The sequence below is a fragment of the Martes martes genome (assembly GCF_963455335.1).
Source record: "Martes martes genome assembly, chromosome: 8".
NCBI lineage: Eukaryota > Metazoa > Chordata > Mammalia > Carnivora > Mustelidae > Martes > Martes martes.
The window spans coordinates 76,596,942-76,616,304 of NC_137895.1; the positions used below are offsets into that span (position 1 = coordinate 76,596,942).

Here is a 19,363-nt window from a genome sequence, read left to right on the forward strand (position 1 = left end):
GTGGTACACAACAGGATGTATCCAGGCTGCATGTTCATCATGCCTTCAATTATTGAATTCTTGTAAGACAATTTAAACAGTGTGAAGAAGTAGACTAGAATTAGACCTGGTTTGGTGGCACTGGCTCTGGCTCAGCCACCAACTGTCTAACAGTAAGTATGTGTTCTTCTGGCCACTCTAAGCCTTCATTTCCTCATCTGCAAAATATAGAGGCTCAACTAAACTATCCGTGAGACACTTAATGAGTTTTAAAATTACATGCAACTTCAAAGTTTTTTTTTTCCCTCAACATTCCTATTTTCAAAAATTGAAGTATAAAATGATCTGCTGACAGAGTAGTTCTCAGAATACTGACTTTGTTCATCATTTTAATGTATGATGGATCAGAAGTCAAAGAACGTATCTTGACAAATTAAAAAAAATTTAATACAAATATTTAAATTGTTAAAGATTTTTTTTTTTTTTATTTGACAGAGAGAGATCACAAGTAGGCAGAGAGGCAGGCAGAGAGAGAGAGAGGGAAGCAAGCTCCCTGCTGAGCAGAGAGCCCGATGTGGGACTCGATCCCAGGACCCTGAGATCATGACCCGAGCCAAAGGCAGTGGCTTAACCCACTGAGCCACCCAGGCGCCCCTTTTTTTTTTTTTTTTAAAGTTTTTTTTTTTTGACAGAGAGAGATCACAAGTAGGCAGAGAGGCAGGCAGAGAGAGAGAGAGGGATTAAATTGTTTAATTAAATTATTACACTGAACTGCAAAGTTTGATGAAGGATCATCCTTTATAAAAAACTGGTTTTACTGCAAATGCATTTTTCCTTTTTCTCACCTATAAAATTTACAATTCTTTTGAGATTTTTTAAAGCAATATTGCAATTTTCTAAGTATATTTAAGTAGTGTCTTTTCCTCAAAGTTTGTGTGTTTGGAGAGAGAGAAGAAGGGTGATCATCTTGTAACCCCAGTGTCTAAAAATGTGTCGTCTCTCTCCTTCTCCTCCTCTTTGCCTGACTAAATCCTCCAAGTCACAAGGGTTTCAGTTTACATGTCATTTCCTTAACTTTTATTTCCTTCTCTTCTTGCCTCCAGACCTGGTTGGCTATCAATCTGATTTACGTTTCCATGGCTATCATGTTTTTCCCCCAATGCTTATAAATTTTAATCTAAGGTATATTCTCTTTACTAAACTGTTAACTTCTTGAGAACAGGAGCTGTTTCAGGTTTGTTCATGTCTATTCTCAGTACCAAATAAGGTCTTAAATACAGTGGAGGCTCAATAGATGATTATTGAATTAATTTATGATAGAATTAATGGCTGACACTTGGTAGACCTTCAATAAATATTTGTTAAGGAGTAAATAAAGAAAACTAGAATTGAGCCTAACTAAAACAAAGACAATTCGAAAAGAGCACGACACGGTGAGATAACATTAAGGGTATTCAAAGATCAGACAAGCTCAGAATCTTCTCTCAAGGAAATTTTAAATAGGCACCCCTAGATGGCACTTTTAAAATTACTGCTTGTAGCTATCTCTACCAGAAAATTTCTCCATTAAAATTTGGGAATAAATAATTTAAAAATCTTTCATTCTGAATAATCTGGTAGGATCTGAAACAATGGCAGATATTTCCAAACAACTTCTGGGGAAAGATCCATTAATAAGCTTTATAATCACATCAAACTCTTTAGAATTTCTCTGAGGATAAATGTATTGATATATACAGAAGAGCATAGAGAAGAGATTGTTTCGATATTTTAGCCTTTGCAATAATCCATACCCAAGTTTTAAAAAACTGACATATAAATGGAAAGTTTCCTAATATCATGGTAAAATTAGAAATTGCTTAAAAATGGAGATTAGAAATTTGAAACAAAGGGTTTCATGACAAAGAGGGGGTTCTAAAATAAAACATGTATACAATGACTACTTTTATGGTTAAATATTATTTATATTAAAATATGTAACAATTTCTAAAATTTAGTTTTTAAGAAATGTATCCCTAGGATTATTTTATACTGTTTATTCATTAAATAATTCAAATATTTATTGAGGCTTATTCTGTTTCCATTTCACTCTTGGCAGAAATAATTTACCAAAAAACTGAATTAAACTCTTAACCTTGTTTTTGTGAATTGCTTTTCACACTTTACCTCTTACATTTTCCTGGTTTTAACTCATTTAATAGCAGGGATGTTTGGACCAGTCACTATACTGAAGTACTCTTATGGATTGTGTTCTCAGTTTTTGGGAAAATTCTTAATGGTACTAGTTACCAGAGGTGTGGAAGGCAGAAATATTAGCTAATTTCAAGTTTTTCAGTTGGTTTTCAATGATTAGATAATTTTAAAATACTGTCTTTCCAGACCCTGAAGTGTTTGACGCATTTGGATTTGCACAGTAATAAATTTACATCATTTCCCTATTACTTGTTGAAAATGAATTGTATTGCCAACCTCGATGTCTCTCGAAACGACATCAGCCATTCAGTAGTTTTGGATCCTGCAGTGAAGTGCCCAACCTTGAAACACTTTAACTTGTCATATAATCAGCTGTCTTCCTTTCCTGAGAACCTTGGTGTTGTGGTAGAGAAATTGGAACAGCTCATTTTAGAAGGGTAAGAAGGGAGTTCATTAAATACAAAAGGGTTGCTTTACATTGAAGTTTTGTAAGATTGATAAATATGTTGACATTATTTCCATAGTAATGGGTTTTAAGCAGTCATATGATAAAAGATTGGGGGAATTAATATTATAGCTTCTATCAATTTTCACAATTAATTTAAAAATAAATCTACTTTGATGCTCTTCTTTGAAGGTGAATTGTTTTTTTTCTTCAAGGCATATGAATTTATGACATTTAATCCTCATTTTGTTTCTTATGACTAGAAATAAAATACCAGAAATATGTTCCCCCTTAAGCCTGAAGGAACTGAAGATTTTAAACCTTAGTAAAAACCACATTACATCGCTATCAGAAGACTTCCTTGAGGCATGTCCTAAAGTGGAGAGTTTCAGTGCCAGAATGAATTATCTTGGTAAGTGTTCTGTATGAGTATCCTACTAAACAGTCCTTTTGAGTATTACAGGATGAGTCATACATGGACATGTTAGGTGAGGGTATAAATGTGGCATTTCAACTTAAATTTAATGGGAGAGTTTCAGAGATAAAGTTAACAGGTCAGTGATTAAAACAAAGGAGTTAGCAAGCCATGAAGACATGAAGGAAGTTTAAACGTGTATTGCTAAGTGAAAGAAGCCAGTCTGAAAAGGCTACATACTATATGATTCCAACTATATGACATTTTGGAAGAGACAAAACTGTGGGGACAGTAAAACTGTCAGTGATTGTCAGGAGTTTGAAGAAGGAGGGAGGAATGGGGAGGTGAGTGGGATTTTTAGGACAATGAAACTATTCTGAATGATACTGTAATGTGGATACCTGTCATGATACATTTGTCAAAACCCAGAGAATGTACAGCACAGAGTGAACTCTTATTGTAAATGATGAATTTTAGTTAATAATAATATATCAGTATTGTCTTATCAATGGTAGTGAATATACCAAGCTATGCAGATTATTAGTAATAAGGATAAAAATATGTGTGCATGAGAGGAATGGTGGTGAGGAGAGAAGAGGCTTATGGGAACTCTCTGTACTTTCTGCTCAATTTTTCTGTACACCTAAAGGTACTCTAAAAAATAGTTTATTTTTTAAATACTAAAAATTTAAAATTTTTAATACTGAAAAAATTTTCAAATTAAAAAATTATAATAGATTGCTCATAGGCTAGAAGTTCCTTGGACTCCAAATAGTCATCATATTACGGTGCGCTGTAATCCGTGAAACTAAAATGCATATGGCTGCATGAGATGGTTGAAGCAGGAATACTGAGTTTCCTACTAAAGTTTGCTCAGTTTTCTGGATTAGAAGCGTAGTGACTATTATTATTTCTTTTGGAAATAAAATTAACCAGTTAACAGTTTGCAAATGAGTATGGTTAATGTTACTGATTGAACAGTTGCTCTGTGCAGAATATTTCAGTAATATATAATATAATCATCACTTTTATTAAAAGTTGTGAAATATTCTGTGCTCTCTCAGCATGTGAGATAATAGGGAATTACATTTATTTGTAGTCTCCCTGAACATTCTAATATTAAGGGACAAAATACTTTTATGGAAATAAATGGGAATTCCCCATATTTTATCTTCCTTAAGAAGATAAAGGAGGCCACATGCACCTTGCCACCCATGTGACTATTCTATATTGACGCCATAAAAATTTTTTTTAAACGACTTTATCCATATATTTGTTAGAGAGAGCACACAAACAGGGGGAGCTGCAGGCAGAGGGAGAAGCAGGCTCCATGCTGAGCAATGAGCCTGATGTGGGGCTCCTTCCCAGAACTGAGATCATGACCAGAGCCGAAGGCAGATGCTTAACCGACTGAGCCACCCAGGTGTCCCTGTAAAATAATTTTTTAATACTGCTTAAAAGCAGAATACAATTGGACTTATTCCGAAATATTTTATTTTTCCAGAACAGAAGGTAAGAATGATAAAAACTATGCTAATTTGCAGGGTATTTTCCTCCTTTCTCCTTTCCTCTAGGCCTCTTGAATATCAACCTTGTTCCTCCTATGAACCCGAAAATGGGGAATAGAGTGATTCCCTTCTAGTGAGCAAAGCAAACCCAGTCTCTGTCCTTAGTTAGGTTCAGAAGATAGGCATTCAGTAACTAAGCTAAATGCTGTGAGGACAAGTTGAGGATGCTACAAGGGTAATCAGGGGGATCTCATCCAGACTATGGAGGCAGAGGAGTGTCTCTGTATCTATGACATTTAAGTTAGATCTGGAACGAGGAGCATCCCAAGGACTCTGAGGGTTGGTTACTGTCATCTCAGCTGAATCTCACAAAAATCCTGTAGGGTATGACAGGTATGATCTCTGCTCCACTGAAGAAATGGAAGAGAGATTTTTGTGTGATGTATTCAGGGGCATAGAATTAATTTACTAGAAAGATAGAATGCAACTAGGTTCAAAAATCCTTTTGCTTTGCACTACACAATTTTAATTGTTTTAGAAGTAGTCTTACATTTGGAAAGATGCTTTAGGGAAGTGATATCTGAATGGGACCATTAACCCTTAAAGTAATCCCATGTGAAATGCAGTTTTGGTTCTTTGAATTCACAAGTCTTTTCCATATAGCATCTAAACCTCTTATTCTTAAGTGGAGAATTATTTACTTTGCCACAAATACTTTTCAGATATAGGTGAAAAATAATAGCATGCTCCTTTCTGCCTCTTTGGAAAGTAGCTTCTAGCAGCGTCTCAGAACACTTTGACCTTTGAAGATTTTCTAGAGAAACCATAACCCATATTTTTAACCTTGAAAATGCTAAGAAATAATTTCTCAAGCCACTTTCATAGAACCATATATTTTTGGATCTCTAAAAAATCAGAGAGTTCATCTGGTCTAGCTGCACTATTTTATGGATGAAAAACAGGCTGAATGATTTGCTCAGTTTCCAAAGCTGTGTTCTACAGAATTTTATTGCCTGGAGTTACTTCATACTGTATTTCCTTCTTGGAAGTTCATAAACTACATGAGAATATTGAGAACTCTGAGATATTTCACTTCATTTTACTTAATGTTTCCCCAATGTCTTAAGATCATATGATCCAAGAGTGCTTTTATTAATCAACATCCATCATTACCCCATAGAACACCCTTTATTGGTTGGTACTATAAAGAATTTTTATCTTTACATCATACTGTGTATTAGTATGGAAAGTGTTTTGTTGTATATACTTAAGAGTAATGTGAATTAATCCATAATGTATGTACACATAATGATAATATCACACATACTTTGGAATGAATATTCTAATAATTTTTACTTTGTACAGATGTTGGACAGATGAATTTATGTTTGGACAGTTGTTTTGCTTTCAGATGAAAATATTCTTATAAGTATGGTCCATTGTTTTGATGTTTAGTAAAAGGAGTAAGGGAGTTATCTTATTTTAAAAGTACAATTTTTTATTGTCAGCAGGTGAATAGAAGTTAAGTGATTGGTAGCTGTTCTTATAGTAAAATCTAAGGGAAATCTAGTTGAAATGATTAAAATGTCTCTTATCTCACTTTTATTTTCTTTTAGCTGCTATGCCTCTTTTGCCTTCTTCCCTGACAAGCCTAAAACTATCTCAAAACAGATTTACATGTGTTCCAGAAGTAATTTTAAATCTTCCACAGTAAGTTTATTGTTTTAACTTTAAAACCGCATGAGCTGGGAAAAAATCTTTAGAAACATGGTTTTGATGTAGGCATATTAATTGATTTACAAATTGTAATTGATTTCTAAAGCTACTCAGTTTAATGTTCTTGAATCTGTGAAGTTAGAATTTTATTAGGCAAAAGACCCAAGTTGCTGTTTGGACTTTGTAACTTTTATATTAATTTAGGGTACTATTGTGTTGAGACAATTTAAGGTTAATTAACTGTTGCAGTATTACAAACAATTGAGATTACGGGAGCTATCGCTTTAACTTTAAAATTTTACTTGCTCTCAGAGGTTGATGTGCATCTAGGATGTTATTAACTTTGAAATTATACTTATATTGAGTTTGACATTTTTGATGGAGATTAAGACAATTTATATAGCTCCAAGTATTTAGAAATATTTCTGGATAATTTAATTAAAAATGAAAGCTTCCTGTTAACTATAAATTTAGGCATTAATTAGATTTCAAATGTGTCATCTTAAATACCATTTTAATTGGTTTATACATTATAAACCAGATCCATAAGTGTATATGTGCAAATATATGCATATATAGGTAAATAATGCTTAGCTATAATCTGGTCATAGAAGATGTCAGACAGACATATAATAGTTAATTTCAGTCTAGCTTTAGAATGTGTCAGACACTGTTTCAGCCACTCAATGGTGGATCATGTCTTTAAACTTCCTAATAAAACTGTTATTATCTCCATAATGAGAACATTATTTTATTAAAGAGATGAAGTAATTTGCCTAAATCATAGTTCTTAAACAACACTGGCGACTCAATTTTATACTCTCAACTCATGCGTATAAACACCTCTAGGATATAGGTGGTCCTATATTTTAAACATAATGTATTTCTGAAAATGTGTTTGAAAGTCAAATATTTATGAAAGTTGGTTAGGAGATACATGCCATAAAGAAGGTTTCTTCTCAGGTAACTAAAAATATTATTTAGTCCTTAATTACTCTATGCTTTTAGACAATATCTTTAGGCATACATTTCTAGCATTTTGTATGTATTTCTTTAGATATATTCACAAAAGAATATGCAGTTGGCCAGCTTAAGTCCTCCTTGAGGCTAATAGGGACTTCTTTTGAGCAATCTGTTGATTCTTGTCTTTATCTAAGTTGTATTGTTTGTTGGATAGACACGTCTTGTCTCCAATACAGTCCAATTAATTTTCTTATATTTATGCATCTTTATGAGATATGTAGGGCAAAAACCTGTGTCATTTTAAAATAAGAGCAAAAATGTTGTGCAGACCTGAACCTTGGTCTAGCAGGCTGTGCAACTATGTGAGCTCAGTTAGAATTAATTCAGTATGGTTCAAAAATGCCAGATGAAAGGGGTCAGGATATAATTGTGAAAGTCCAGACAGCCTTTATGTAGTCAAATATATCACAATCACTGTCTTTATTCTTTCTACACACGTACGCTTATGCCATGTGTTTTTCTGTTGTTTCCTGCAAACTTTGGGTAATGTATTCCTGAAAACAACCAATTTGCCTTGAGAGCCTACTGTATGCAAGACATCATGTTCGATGTTGTGATATTTATCACACTGAGACAAGCTGGTAAAAGGTTATACCCATGCACATTATTCATTAGTTCACACACAGCCTCTGAAGAATCTTCACAGTAATGAGGAAAATGGAAAGAGAAGGGAGGGTGCTACATACTTGTGACTCTTGTATAGAAGGCATATTTATAAATCTTGTATAGAAATGACCATTTTTCCTTTTGTTCATTATGATTTCTCATGCATCATAAACAGTGGTAAACACTTGGTCTTTCTCTCATTCTAAGAGTGATATTTTTTTGTTTCTGAAGTAAGGAAATTAGGCTTCAATTTTGTTTTAATGGTCTTTTATTTATTTAAATGTTGTTTCTAGTGAGACATACTTTTTCTCTAGCCCGTATCTATCTACATATACACAAAAACATACATGCATACTTAAATATATATAATGTTAGTTTTAAAGTTGTGTCTCTGGTGAAAATTTCTTGTGATGTTATTTCATGTACTTTGGAAGCACTCATTTTTTATCTTGATACTGTATGGTTCTAGCTTGCGATCTTTAGATATGAGCAGCAATGAAATTGAGTATCTGCCGAGTCCTGCACACTGGAAATCTTTGAACTTAAGGGAACTCTTGTTCAGTTTTAATCAGATCAGCATCTTGGACTTGAGCGAAAAAGCGTATGTGTGGTCAAGAGTAGAGAAACTACATCTTTCTCATAATAAACTGAAAGAGGTAAGAGGTTATCTTACTTGTTTAAAATGATTGGCTATTTGGGACGCCTGGGTGGCTCAGTTGGTTAAGCAGCTGCCTTTGGCTCAGGTCATGATCCCAGCGTCCTGGGATCGAGTCCCACATCGGGCTCCTTGCTCGGCGGGAAGCCTGCTTCTCCCTCTGCCTCCGTCTGCCAGTGCTCGCTCTCGCTCTCTCTCTCTCTCTCTCTCTCTCTCTGACAAATAAATAAATAAAATCTTAAAAAAAAAAAAGATGTTTAAAAAAAGTTTAATAAAATGATTGGCTATTTAAAAATGTGCTTTTATGATTTGAAAATATCACAATTATCATTTTGAAAGTCTGCTAGTTAATATTTCTTACCTTTGAGTAAGATCTAATCCTACCCTGAAGTAAGTGGGCATATTAGCATAGATTACCTTCCGTCAAAATCACTTCGTGCTCTATTTTTGAAGAAGCGTGTGAATATGTATATTTAATCATGAATGTGTGTAATGTGTTAAGTGTTTTATCACTAAATCTCTGATCTGCTAACAGACTTGCAAATAATCTCCATTTCTCAAGTTGTTGCTGAGTCATCTGTAGCATGTGTTTTTCTTAAATTTCTGCATTTCTCCATCATGTTGCCCTTTAGCCCAGTGAGTCAGCCTTTTTGCGTCACTCTGTTGCCTCTGTTTAAATCTAAAACTGATTATTCATTCATCTCAGAAAAAAATATATAATTTTGCTACTTCAAGTTTTTTGCCTATGAAAGCCAGAACGAATTGTGTCTGAAACTGTTAAATTCAGCATAACTGTGAGTGGTTTTGTTACCTGATTTTTTTGGTCAGCAAATTGATGTTTTCTATTGTAAAAGTAATGCATATTGCTTAATAATTTGGAACAGGAAAAGAAAAACTCCTATTACAAGGTCACTGAAAGTATAAACATTCAGTTGTATTTTAAGAACGTTAAGTTGCCTGTAAGTTTATGACTAGAACTTTATAGCTTTAGTGAAGAATATAGTGTAAAAGGAGCAGACTGAAGTCACTAATGATTAGATTTAGGTAAATATAAAGAACTTCTTTACTTTTAATGACACGAGGAGATGAAATATGCTACCAAGAGAGGACAGATCTTTTAAGATTATAAATAAGTGACTTGGATTGTTTTGGGTAAGTCCTTTATACTTACGCTTTGAATAATTATATTGAAAACTATGAAAAGCCTTTGGAAAGTTTTAGAACTCTGCTGAAAGGTTATACGATTTGCTGATAGGCTCTCTGAGCCTTTCTTTTTTCCTAAGAAGTATCTGGTTTCTTGGCAGCACGCATTTCTTCTTTCCTATCAACTGGATTTGCCCTTTTTTATTTCATTAAGATTCCTCCCGAGATTGGCTGTCTCGAAAACCTGACCTCCCTTGATGTCAGTTACAACTTGGAGCTGAGATCCTTTCCTAATGAAATGGGGAAGTTAAGCAAAATATGGGATCTTCCTTTGGATGAACTACGGCTTAATTTTGATTTTAAACATATAGGATGTAAAGCCAAAGACATCATAAGGTTAGATAATTTTATTTCCATTTTTTAAATTAAGTTCGTTTCAGATTTTTTCTGTCACTTCGATGAGTATGTAGTTACAATTTAGGAAATAATGTATGGTACTGTTTAATGGTGATATACCATGTATCACTTGCCTTTTATTTAATAAATGGGTTTATGTGGTGCCTCTACAGAGCTTTTCATTTTCTTCTAGCCACACTAATGTTGAGAGAGTGTCTTCTCCTCCTGATCATGCTTGTCATAGAAGTGACTATAAAAGGAAATTATTATTTAGTCTCCTGTTACAAATATATGTTCTAAGGAGTATAATAACAGAGAATAATAGAGCACAATAACTTCTCAAACTGCATTTCATATAGCAAATAGTTACCATGTCTATTATATCTTAAAGCATTATAGATACTTAAATGATATAACTCACTAACTTTGATTTTGCCTGTGAGGATGAGTAATCTACTAACCCTGACCATTTTTGAAACCAAAACTTCTCAGGTATCATGTTGCTGGCCTTTAGACTTGATGTACTTCAAATACCTTTGGTAATGGACTTTATCTCACTCTCTGTTACCTTTTGAGCATGTCAATCTTATTGGTACCTACTTGTAAAACTGTCTATTCCCATTTCTATAGAATTACTCCTATCTATATTATCTTGCAGGTTTCAACTCGGTTATCACCTCTCAATATATCCCTGATTTGACTAAGATATCCAACAAGGCAGGGATCATGGCTATGTTCATTCATAGTTTGATTCTTGGCACCCAACGCAGAGCCTGGCATACAATTGATAATTAATGAATTACCAGTGAACTACATAGTTACCTAATTCTCTTCTGCTTAAATTTTCTTAAATTACATTTAACTTTTCATCTCCTTTTATGAGGAAAGATTTGGTTTTCTGTCCCCCAGGGTTGATTTAATTTGAAAAGAAAGACTGTCACCAGCTATGCTAAACCTGACTGCCTTTCATCCTACCTAATTGTTTCCCATGATTTTCCCCTCTTAAACTGGACAGATATTCAAATTAAAATTGTTTCACTATTTGGTAAGAATTTCTAGAACTACTTTTCAGTATGGTGTGCTATATTATCAAGCCACTCTATCTACTTTTAAATGTGTTTAACATTGGGGCGCCTGGGTGGCTCAGTGGGTTAAAGCCTCTGCCTTCAGCTCAGGTCATGATCCCAGGGTCCTGGGATTGAGCCCCATATCGGGCTCTCTGCTCAGCGGGGAGCCTGCTTCCCCTCCTCTCTCTCTGCCTGCCTCTCTGCCTACTTGTGATCTCTGTCTGTCAAATAAATACATAAAATCTTAAAAAAAAAATGTGTTTAACATTTTTAGAAGGGAGAGACCTGGAGTTTAGAAATCGTAGGCATCATTTTTTTTTAAAGATTTTATTTATTTTTTTGACAGAGATTGAGAGAGAGAGTGAGAGCGAGCGAGTGAGTATACAAGCAGGGGGCCAGCAGAGGGAGAGGGAGGAGCAGGGAGCCCAGTGTGGAGGTCTATCCCAGGACCCTAGGATCATGACCTGAGTCAAAAGCAGACGTTTAACCAACTGAGCCACTCGGGTGCCCTGATCAGTTGCTTTTTAAAAGAATGACTTTTTCAAAGAATGCTGAATTCTTAGTAAATAGTTGAACTATTGACATTCTTGCTTATTGATAATGCAAACAGAACTTAAGTTGTATGTGAGAAAATTATTTCAAACAGAATTTAAGTGGTATGTGACAATGATTTCAGTAATAGCAGACACAGTGTCTGATTTGTCAGGTTGTATTTTCTAAAGCATAAAATAAATTATGAAAAGTAATTGTGCCTTTTATTCAGATCCCCAGGAATGTTGGTCAGAGTCTTACTAGTTGTGAGAATGGATCAGTCCATATTCCCTAAAATTCACATATGATTTAGTTTGCTTCTCTAATTTTAAATTGTAGCGACATTTTAATGTAGTTAAGGATGTATCTTTCTATAGCCAGTATATTTTAAGTTTAAAATCTAGTATTTAAAATGGTTTTGTTAGCCACCTGTAGCACTTCTGATTAGTTTCAATTGTTTTTTCATTAAGATTCTTAGGAAAAATATCGTATTATCTGCTGATAGTTTAATAGTGTACATGTGTAATTTATAATATAACCAATATGTTCCCAGCCTCCATTTCCATTACATACATGCATACATAATGTATGTAAATAGATAAATTATCTGTGTCATATATGAATATGTGACATGCATAGACACATATAATATACCCAATATGACCTCACTATCAAAATTTAGTGTAATAGTATACATGTATACTCTATTTTGCTTCTCTGTCATATGTAAAAATTTGGACCTTCTAATTTTTAGGGTTTCATTTGTGTTATTTAAAGAAACTCATATATCTCTCTCTCTCATATATATATATGCATATGTATATACACACTTACACACATATATATAGCTAATTAGTGTATAATTTTCAGCATCCTAATTAGTATTGCAAACATGTTTTGATTATTTCTGGTGATAATGTAACATGTCATCATATTTGGTGTTGTTACCTACCAATCATTATCAACTACACGGACATCGCTAACAAAATAGATGCATTAACAGTGTGTTGAAAGACATATACCTTGTTAGGTACATGAGCTGTGCAGTCTTTTGCATGCTATATTTTAGAACAGTCTGGTATTTTAAAGATTTCAATGCTTATAAATTCACCTATGTCTTAAGTACACTGTTAAGCACTTTATTATTTCATTTTTGTCTTTCAAATACCAGGTTTCTTCAACAGCGGTTAAAAAAGGCCGTGCCCTATAATCGAATGAAGCTTATGATTGTGGGAAATACTGGGAGTGGTAAAACCACCTTATTGCAGCAACTGACAAAAACCAAGAAGTCAGATCTTGGGGTGCAGAGCGCCACAGTAGGTATAGATGTGAAAGACTGGCCTATCCAAATTAGAGGCAAAGGGAAGAAGGACCTCATTCTGAATGTGTGGGATTTTGCAGGTATTTATTTTGCTAGAATCTTTTACTCATATTTATCTTTTATTTAGGACAGGGATTTAAAAGCTGAGATTTTGTTCCTGTAAAAGAACTGGTAGATACTGCAAAGAGACCTGGTAGATGCTATGGAATTATTCCAAAGCTGTTTACTTCTAAATTTACCCTTGCCACCAGAGTGAATTCCATGGAGGGAAATGTTAGGAACCAGTAGGAGCCAGCCGAAGCTTAAATATTTGGTTGGTACTTGACACACAGGCTAACAGTTGTCAATCCTGAGTGAAAACCTAGTGTAGTCCTCTACACGTGTAGTGTCTGTTGGCTGTTTCTCTCTTTTTTTGTATGCTAAGTAGAAGATATTATCACCTAAAAAAATTTTTTTTTTAAGGGATACTTGCCTCTTGTTTGAAAGGCTAAGAAAAATGTCTCCAATCTTTCTTTAGGTCGTGAGGAATTCTACAGCACTCATCCCCACTTCATGACCCAACGAGCCCTCTACCTTGCTGTCTATGACCTCAGCAAAGGGCAGGCTGAAGTGGACGCCATGAAACCTTGGCTCTTCAATATAAAGGTCGTCTGTTCTCACTATTTGAAAGTAGAAAATAATTATTTTTTTGTGTGAAAGGTGATTTGTTTTGGACAAGCAGTTGCTTCAAACAGTCTCCCCAGTTTTTTAAAATAAAGTTAGAAGCACTAAAATTTTGAGTTGGAGAATTTTTAGTGTAATTAGGTTGTGACATGAAAATAGTATGTTCCATATTGGTAAATGTTATAGATACTTAAAACCCTTTAACCTATGAGAGTTGAAAATATATATGTTAAAGCTATTTTTTATCATTTATTTTATTTTCGATGGGGGAGGGGCAGAGGGAAAGGGAGAGAGAGAGAGTCGTAAGCAGCAGGCTCCATGCCCAAAGACCCTGAGATCATGACCTGACCTTAAATCAAGAGTCGGATGGTTAACTGACTGAGCCACCCAGGTGCCCCTGATCATTTTATTTCTTAAACGGAGTATGAACTTCTCTAATTTAAAATAAAATATACTAAGCAAAAGCAATCCATGCATTGTCATCTGTGTCCTCACTGGCAGTGAAGTATCAGTTACTTCAAATCTTAAACTTTTATTTTTTTTGAGATTTTATTTATTTGAGAGAGGGAGAAAGCATGAGACATGGGAGGGGCAGAGGGAGAAGCAGACTCCCTGCTGTGTAGGGAGCCCGATGTGGGACTCAATCCTGGGACTCCAGGGTCGTGACCTGAGCTGAAAGCAGTGGCTTAACCAACTGAGCCACCCAGACACCCAGATCTTGTACTTTTAAATGATACGAGCCTAATATAAGAATATTTGGCACCTCTTTTTGTAATTTTTCCACTTTGTAATTTTTCCACTTTGTCCTTTGCTGTCATGCTGTTAGTTCTTCTTGATGTACTTCAGGTTTCAGAACTGGGATAAAGTAAGAGTGAATGATGCTCTTTGAATGAGCTTCAGGGGGCTCTTTTGTGAATCACATCCTTGACAAGGTCTGTGTCAGGACATTTTAGCAGGTATTTTGGCTGCCTACACTACAACTCAGTTTATCATTTTGGTAATTTTCTAACTTCCTTTTCTTGTCATAACTAGCCAAAGCAAGTGAATATTATAGTGGCCATCATACTTGCTTTAGTGCCTTTTGTGTTGTTTTCCATGTGGACGACAAACTGAATGACTTTAAATTGAATTTAGGAGATTGAATTTACAGCTAAGGAAGTGAAAATATGAACTATATTATGTCGCTTTGATACAGTCTTGGGTTTATTAAATGCTTATTTTATTTGGATGTCCAAAGTACACTTACAGAATAACCCATTTTAAGGCATAAAAGAAAAGAAGAAGAATAGGCTACTACTGTTACATCAGCTGCCTAAAAAGTGGTAAAACTTGGAATAAGAAGGGGCATAAGGATGACTTTAAAATTTCTTAAGGTTACATATTCCCCTAGATTTAAGGATGGAAGGATAGATAGTTGACATTTTCTTTTTGACATCTTTTAATTTCTCAGTTCCACTCTACTGAATTTCTTAAAAAGTGACTATGAACAGAACAGTAAGCAGTCTTGATTTTTAAAGCAAACACAAGAGCATTCTGTATCATTTCCTGTAGGCTCGTGCTTCTTCTTCCCCTGTGATTCTTGTTGGCACACATTTGGATGTTTCTGATGAAAAGCAGCGCAAAGCCTGCATAAGTAAAATCACCAAGGAACTCTTGAACAAGCGAGGGTTTCCTGCAATAAGGGATTACCACTTTGTGAATGCCACTGAGGAATCTGATGCTCTGGCAAAGCTTCGGAAAACCATCATCAATGAGAGTCTTAATTTCAAGGTAATGTGGTTAATGCCTACAGCAGATGGGTGGATACATTTAATTGTTTAACTGCCATGTTACCCAACTGCTTAGAGATGTCAGAAGTGTTGAGAAAAGAACAGCTATCTTAAAATAGTGTTTTCTTTCAGAGATGTTAACATTATTAAGTCACTCCAATTTTAAAGTTGCTTACTTATGCCATTCCTTATTTCAAATGCATAGAAATGGGAATAAAAATAATTAGAGGATCCTGAAGGAAACTAAGAAGGAAACTAAGGATGTCTGAGAGACTGAATGTTTCTGAGAGCATCTGAGAACGTTTCTGATGCCCTTTCTTTTTTGTGATGGTGATTCAGTCAAATACAAGTGGATATTAGGGGTCTTCAGATCATCTTTCCTCTTCTGTTTTTGTTGTTCCTCTACTTGCTCCTTCCTTTTGGAGTTCCTGTTTTTTTTGTTTTTAGTTTTTTTTTTTTTTTAAGATTTTATTTGTTTATTTGACAGAGAGAAACACAGCAAGAGAGGGAATACGAGCAGGCTTCCCACCTGATGCGGGCTCGATCCCAGGACCCTGGGATCATGACCTGAGCTGAAGGCAGACACTTAATGACTGAGCCACCCAGGGGCCCTTGGAGCTCCTTTTTTATGTGCCTCTTCATCTTCTGTGCTGCTCTTTTGAGTCTCTTGTCACTGTGATGCCTATTCCACATATTTTTCTTCCCTCAGTATTGTGGGATGCCTCTTTCTTGGGGTTGCCAAGATCAGGAATTTGATTTTCAACAATGTCTAAACAATTTTTTAGTTCATATCAACTGGATTTTCTATTTCAGAAATTATGTTTTGATTTTTAAAGTTCCAGTAAGCCAAATATATCCGTAGGGTTCTTAAAACACACATAAATTGGTTATTGGGGAGAATACTCGTTTTTAATACTTTCAGGAAAAATAAATTTTTCCAGAGTTCTACAGATGCCGTGGTATAAACTGCACTGAAAATTCCTCACACAGTTCAATATGCCAAACCCGATGGTGAGTTTCACTGTTAGTCCCTGTTGGTTTAGCTCATTAGCACTAATGATCAAGGCCATGGCTTATAACGAGGGTCCTATTTTGCCTGGGCATTCCCAGCATAATTAATAGTGTCCCACTACGTTCTCAAAAGCATTCCAATTTGGATGATAAATTACACGGTCACCCTGGTTATAATGTGTTGGCCAGTTAGCTTATTTTTGTTCCATTTGCATAGATTATGCTCCTGTCTAAAACCTAATGGGCCATTTATAAATGTGTTGGTCTTTGTGGTGCCCGGCGAGAGAATTTGCATGTTTGTATCTTTCAACACATTTATCACAGTCACTAATGGCATCTTATGTAAGAAGAATGACATAGTATTTATTTGCAGATTTTCCTGCTCTCCTGTTGGACATATGATTAGAGAGTAGAGAGTAATGTGACTTTTAAGAAATGCACAATATTATACAAAAATAATACACAAAATACACAAATACACAAAATTGCATCCAATTGAATAGTCTCTCTACCCCGGCAGTTTTCTTCTGAGACTATACCGGTACTTTAATAGCTTCTATTTTTAGTATATATTTATTATATATTTTATTATATATGTCGGCACATATATCATTTTTAAAGAGACTTCTTCAAAACAAAAAGAATAGTTCGTTTTGAAAAAGCCTGAATTTAGTTGAAACAAATAAAGTATGGATAGTTTAGTTGAAATATGGATAACCTGGTTAGTTCATCTGACTGGACTAGTAGTGCTTTAGCATGATAGCAAGTAGACCAGTTTTCTTCCTGCAGTTGTTAATGAATTCTGAAGCTGACACAAGGCAGTAAAATGAATGCTTTGAGAAATGGTCGCATTATCTGAAGAAAGATGTATATTGCTAATGGTTGCATCATTCTGGCATTTTAGTTTGAAAATCTGTCTGATTGCTTTGCAGAATACTGGCTCTTCGAGAAACATTCAGAACCAATGAACCTGCCAGAACTTGAATATTCTTTCCTCCCTGACATGCTTCAATGTGTATTCAAATAGCAGCTTTTTTTAAGCCATTAGAGATTTTTTTTTTTTTTTTGCCCTGTCATTTGTTTTTCATTTTCTCCTTCTGTCTTGGCTCTTCTCTAATCTTTCCCTGTCTCACCCTTATTAACATGCATTTATGCAGACTCTAGAATAATTTTTTTTTCTTTTTTGGCTCTTGGTGACCCCCTAATCAAGCTAAAAGGAGAAGTAGGACAAAACGCATTTCTGTGCCAACATTATCCCTTTCAATCTTGTCCAGCCCATTAGCAGAGCAGGATCCTCTGTTGGCCCCATAACTCAGCCCTATAAAATTCATCACTTTGCTATGTAATTTGCTTTCTGTGAGAACCGTTGTTTACTTCTACATGTAGACTTTCTTTCTTGGGTTAAAACACTAACTTCAATATGAAGTTCTATTTTATCTTAATTTATAAATGATGAAGAGAGGGAAAATGAAAAGTGGAGATTAGTGGAATTATATTTAATTTGCTGGGGCATTGGATACATGAAAACAATTTTTCGAATGACTGGAGAGGAATATGTAAGTAATAGTATGGCTGCTATGAATAAAGCTCCTTAAGGTTCAGTTATGAGTAGAAAAAGAGCACCTAAAATCTGCATGTGAATATGTAATAAAACCCAGTTTCCGTTTATAATAAGTTAAAGAATTTAGAAATTGTCAGGCAAAAAAAATACAAGAATATATACCTGCGTTGAGAAACAGGGAGAGTTTGCCACCTGGTGGTTTTCAGAGGAATTTTAGTTACTGTTGTTAACGGTTGGATTTCTATTTAAAATCAGATTTTTCTGGGGGAAAAAGTTTGGAAAAGATTTTTTTATTATAGAAATTATGGTCTGAAAGGTATTCTTTAAGAATTTTTATATATTTCAGTTAGTAGACAATGATTAGATTACAAGTGTAACAGACCTCCCAAAATCATCCTCTCGTATCAAAATCATTTGTGTTTAGATGAGTTATTTTCCCAAGTTTGAAGTGCCATGAAAAAGTGTAGCTTGGGTGAGGAGACTTCGTGTCTATCTCTGTTGAAATGTACATTCCACTAATGCAACATTTTGCAAATAACAAGCACAAAATTTAATATTTTTACCTTATGGCATGGATATATTTATCTAAAAAATAAGGCCCCAAAGTTTTGTAATACTTACTCGCTTCTAATGCTAACATATCTATTACGTATATGTCTAATGTCTTAGAAAATGGCAAATCCTTAATTTATGGTTAGTGATTAATCCTGGGTTTTGTCATGGGTTTTCTGGATAGTTAGATAAATATTTCAATGTTATTTTGTTTGATAGTTCTTTCTAAATTGGCTTCTGTGTTTATATTTTTCTTACTTTAATATCGTTTTATTTATTTTTCACAGTTCAAATAGTTTCACATCACATTTTGATTTTATCAAAAAATATATTTCTAAATAGTATATCCCTTCCTTAACAACTATTAGCACTGAATTTACCAACCACCTGACAAATATAGGAGTAAAATGGATTTTTACAGCTTGTCATTTGTAATTACACAGATCCGAGATCAGCCTGTTGTTGGGCAGCTGATTCCAGACTGCTATGTAGAACTTGAGAAAATCATTTTATCGGAGCGTAAAAATGTGCCAATTGAATTTCCTGTAATCGACCGGAAACGACTATTACAACTCGTAAAAGAAAATCAGCTGCAGTTGGATGAAAATGAGCTTCCTCATGCAGTTCACTTCCTAAATGAATCAGGTTTGTGGGTTTGTTACATAGTTTTTCAAAGCTCCACTGTAGTCATTTATAAAAATGTATCTGAGCCTTGTAAAGAATTTATATACAAAACTTAACAGAATATCCATAAGATTCTTTGATCATCGACTTTTTCCTTTTGAAAGGTCATCATGTGCAATCATGTT

General features: G+C 34.6%; 1 protein-coding gene across 1 annotated transcript in view; it reads left to right on the forward strand.

Annotated features, from left to right (window-relative positions):
* The window catches only part of LRRK2 (leucine rich repeat kinase 2), a gene marked incomplete at its 3' end in the record, with an annotated part of 131,436 nt that overhangs the window by 58,011 nt on the left and 54,062 nt on the right, over positions 1–19,363 (forward strand). Inside the window, exons 24-32 of the mRNA XM_080811639.1 lie at positions 2,359–2,609; positions 2,881–3,029; positions 6,157–6,250; positions 8,355–8,541; positions 9,898–10,079; positions 12,849–13,078; positions 13,516–13,643; positions 15,213–15,431; positions 18,998–19,199. Of these exons, the coding sequence (XP_080667765.1) occupies positions 2,359–2,609; positions 2,881–3,029; positions 6,157–6,250; positions 8,355–8,541; positions 9,898–10,079; positions 12,849–13,078; positions 13,516–13,643; positions 15,213–15,431; positions 18,998–19,199 (1,642 nt within the window). The remainder of the gene's footprint in view (positions 1–2,358; positions 2,610–2,880; positions 3,030–6,156; positions 6,251–8,354; positions 8,542–9,897; positions 10,080–12,848; positions 13,079–13,515; positions 13,644–15,212; positions 15,432–18,997; positions 19,200–19,363) is intronic.